The following is a 2944-nucleotide window of genomic DNA, read 5'->3' on the forward strand; positions in this document are numbered from 1 at the left end:
GACGACAAAAAATAAGACGACCAGCTGATAAGTGGTCTTTGTCCTGATAAGGACCGGTGTGCGTGCCGCGGCTTTGTTTGATGCGCTTGTGTGCCGTCCCTGCAAGAAGCAAGGCAAGTTGATGCTGTCGTAGAAGCGACGCTGGTGTGTCTCTACCGCGAAGGTGCTGTCCATTTGTTTGTCCCGTCTACCTCGTGGACAAACTGTCGCTTTTCCTTGTGTGGTATCCTCTGATTGACAACATTCTCTGACTGTCATTTAGCTTTCTCATCGTCACGGCATCTCCTCAACTGGGCTCTACTCTCAATCTGTGGGTGTGGTCGCCGCTCGTTGGGACCGTGTCCCCGCCATTACGAGATAGTGTATGCCTTTCCATGAGTCTTTGCCATCCCTGAAGGTCCCGCGTTGTGCGGGCTCTACGTGTCTATCGTCTCATGAACAAAGTGGCCAAACAGCAACCAAATCTCAAACAGCTTGGGGTTAGTTCCGTGGAGGGTAACCAGGTCCACTTCGGGTAGGGTGAGTTCCTGGAGTGATTTGGGCGTTGGGTCGTTTAGAATGGCGGCCAAACACGTCTTCGCCAGCCGAGTGTTTTGTGGCCTCATTTGCGCCGTGGTTTTAGGGACGTGGCCAGGGCCCAAATCCTCCAAGTGGGATGTGTCGACAGTGAAGTGGCCTGTTATCTCGGTTGCGCAAGCGGCAAAGACGAATTTCTACTCTGTCCTTGGAGTCAAGCGTAATGCAACAGTGGACGAAATAAAGAAGGCTTACCGGAAGCTTTCTATGAAGTACCATCCAGACAAGAACAAAGATCCCAGTGCGGAGACAAAGTTCAAAGAGATATCGCGTGCGTACGAAGTACTCAACAATGCCGAGAAGAGGCAGATTTACGATGAGTACGGCGAAGAGGGTTTGGAAAAGTGAGGTTCACTTTTTTTTTGAGATCGGTTGGGAGAGCGGGTTTATGTCATGTGTGAAGGGGGGGGGTGTCAAACCCGCGTGAACCTTCACAAGCTTTTCTTTGAAATCAGCCGGCACTGGCAGACAATATCGGGCACTCGCTACACCCCACAACACTTTGCCTATCCAAAGCAGCTCAGGCTGATAGATAGACATCAGCACTCATCAGACCCCACGACGCTACGCTTGTTCAAACGGTAGTGCTGATACAAGTTTGCAGTCCGGGACTGCTGACTGTGCAGTTTACGTGCAAGAACATCCGCCTCCTTTCTGTTGGCTCTGTCCGCAGGTTCCAGTCCGGAATGCAACAGAGTGCACATCCCTTCAATGATTTCTTCTCCGACTTTTTCGGTGGCAGTTTCGGCGGAGGGGCGAGGGAAACTCCCCAGGCTCCGCCGTCTACCATGCGACTCAATGTCTCGCTCGAACAACTTTACAAGGGGGAGACATTAGACATCTCGTTCACAAGGCCAGTCTTGTGTATGCACGCAGAGGAATGCTTCACAAAGAAACCAGACTGTAAAGGTCCTGGTATACGCGTGGTAACTCAGCAGATGGGACCGGGATTCATTGTACAGAATCAAATCCAAGACGACTCTTGCGTGGATCAGGGAAAGGCGTGGCGCCCCCGGTGCAAGGTAGGTGTACGGTGTTGGTCAGGTACAAGAGTGGCAGTTCACGCTTCTCTTGCTTATTGTTCTTCGGCCATACGACACTCTGCATTCCTTTGCGTCCAGGAGTGCCCCAAGGGGATTGTTCAACCGGAGACAATCGATCTTTCTGCCACAATCGAGCCCGGCATGCGGCACGGCCATCAAATCATCTTCGACGGTGTAGGAGAGCACAAGGTCGGACACGAACCTGGCGACTTGATTCTGACGGTAAATGAGTTGCCACATAAAAGGTACGTGCCGCGTTTGTTGCCTCTACTACATCGCGTTCCTTCTGCGTGCTCTTCGCTCACGCGTTCACCTTTGCTTATGCCCGCTGTGATTCGGTGCAGGTACAAGCGTGTCGCAGATGACCTGGAGATGTCAATGAGGATTAGTTTACTGGAGAGTTTGGTCGGGTTTGAACAGACGTTCATTCACTTAGATGGGAATCCTGTCAAGGTAAAGAAGGACGACGTCACGTACGACGGACAGATCATGACAATTTATAACAAAGGCATGCCCAAGAAGGACAGTCCCTCTCAGTACGGAAACCTTCGCGTCAAGTTTGTCGTGAGTTACCCAAATGCTTTAGACGAGAAGCAAAAGGACGGTGCGAAACGCGCCCTCGCGGGAGTGACGTATACCTTCCGCACCTAGTGTCCGGACTGCAAACGCATGGGGAGTATTGTTGCATTCCCCGTCGCACGTTGTCAAATGCATTCGAAAAGCCCTCTCGTTCCTTTCCTCTTAGTTGTGTCCTGGAGACAGTCTCTCGAGCTGCACGTTGAGAATGGTGGTGCTTTTCTTCGGGCAAACTGCTGTACTGCATGCCGATGTGAGGGTAACCAGGTGGTCGGACACGGGAAGAGAGGCCGTGGCCTGAGGGTGTTAGAACATCAGGGCTGCGGGTGAAACGGAAGTCTCCATTTCGTGCCTTACCGAATAGGTACTTCCGTTGGCAACGAGCTCTCCTGCTGCCAGCGAAATCCCGTTTGCTTGGAGATACACGTGTTCGTCGCTTGTTCCGTCGCATGGTCCAGCTATTTGTACTACTATCCGGTACAACCCGTTTTCAGGGAGAACAATGGACCAGAAATTAGGTGCACAGTCCTACGGTATATGTTTCCGGTTGTCTCGTGAGTATGCTGTTCGCCTGCTTACTTCTCCAAGCGGACAACCTTCACGGCTGGCGGCGACGGGAAACGAGACACCTCGTGCGCTCAGCGGGGTCATGGAATGTCCGGAGCATGACCTCGTGGGCGCCGCTCTCCACCAACCTTGTAAACGCTAAATTTCGGAGCAGCTCGAACAGAAGGGGTTGCAGTACTTAC

General features: G+C 52.3%; 1 protein-coding gene across 1 annotated transcript; it reads left to right on the plus strand.

The window, feature by feature from the left end:
• The first annotated feature begins 6 nt into the window (after positions 1–6).
• On the plus strand, positions 7–2729 carry CSUI_010995 (uncharacterized protein). Its single transcript, XM_068071096.1, has 4 exons — positions 7–920; positions 1250–1598; positions 1698–1864; positions 1964–2729. Exons 1-4 carry the CDS (start codon positions 559–561, stop codon positions 2268–2270), a joined length of 1185 nt encoding a protein of 394 aa, XP_067916928.1. The 5' UTR covers positions 7–558; the 3' UTR covers positions 2271–2729.
• The last annotated feature ends 215 nt before the right edge of the window (positions 2730–2944 follow it).

Source organism: Cystoisospora suis (assembly GCF_002600585.1).
Source record: "Cystoisospora suis strain Wien I chromosome Unknown contig_9201, whole genome shotgun sequence".
Classification (NCBI taxonomy): Eukaryota; Apicomplexa; class Conoidasida; order Eucoccidiorida; family Sarcocystidae; genus Cystoisospora; species Cystoisospora suis.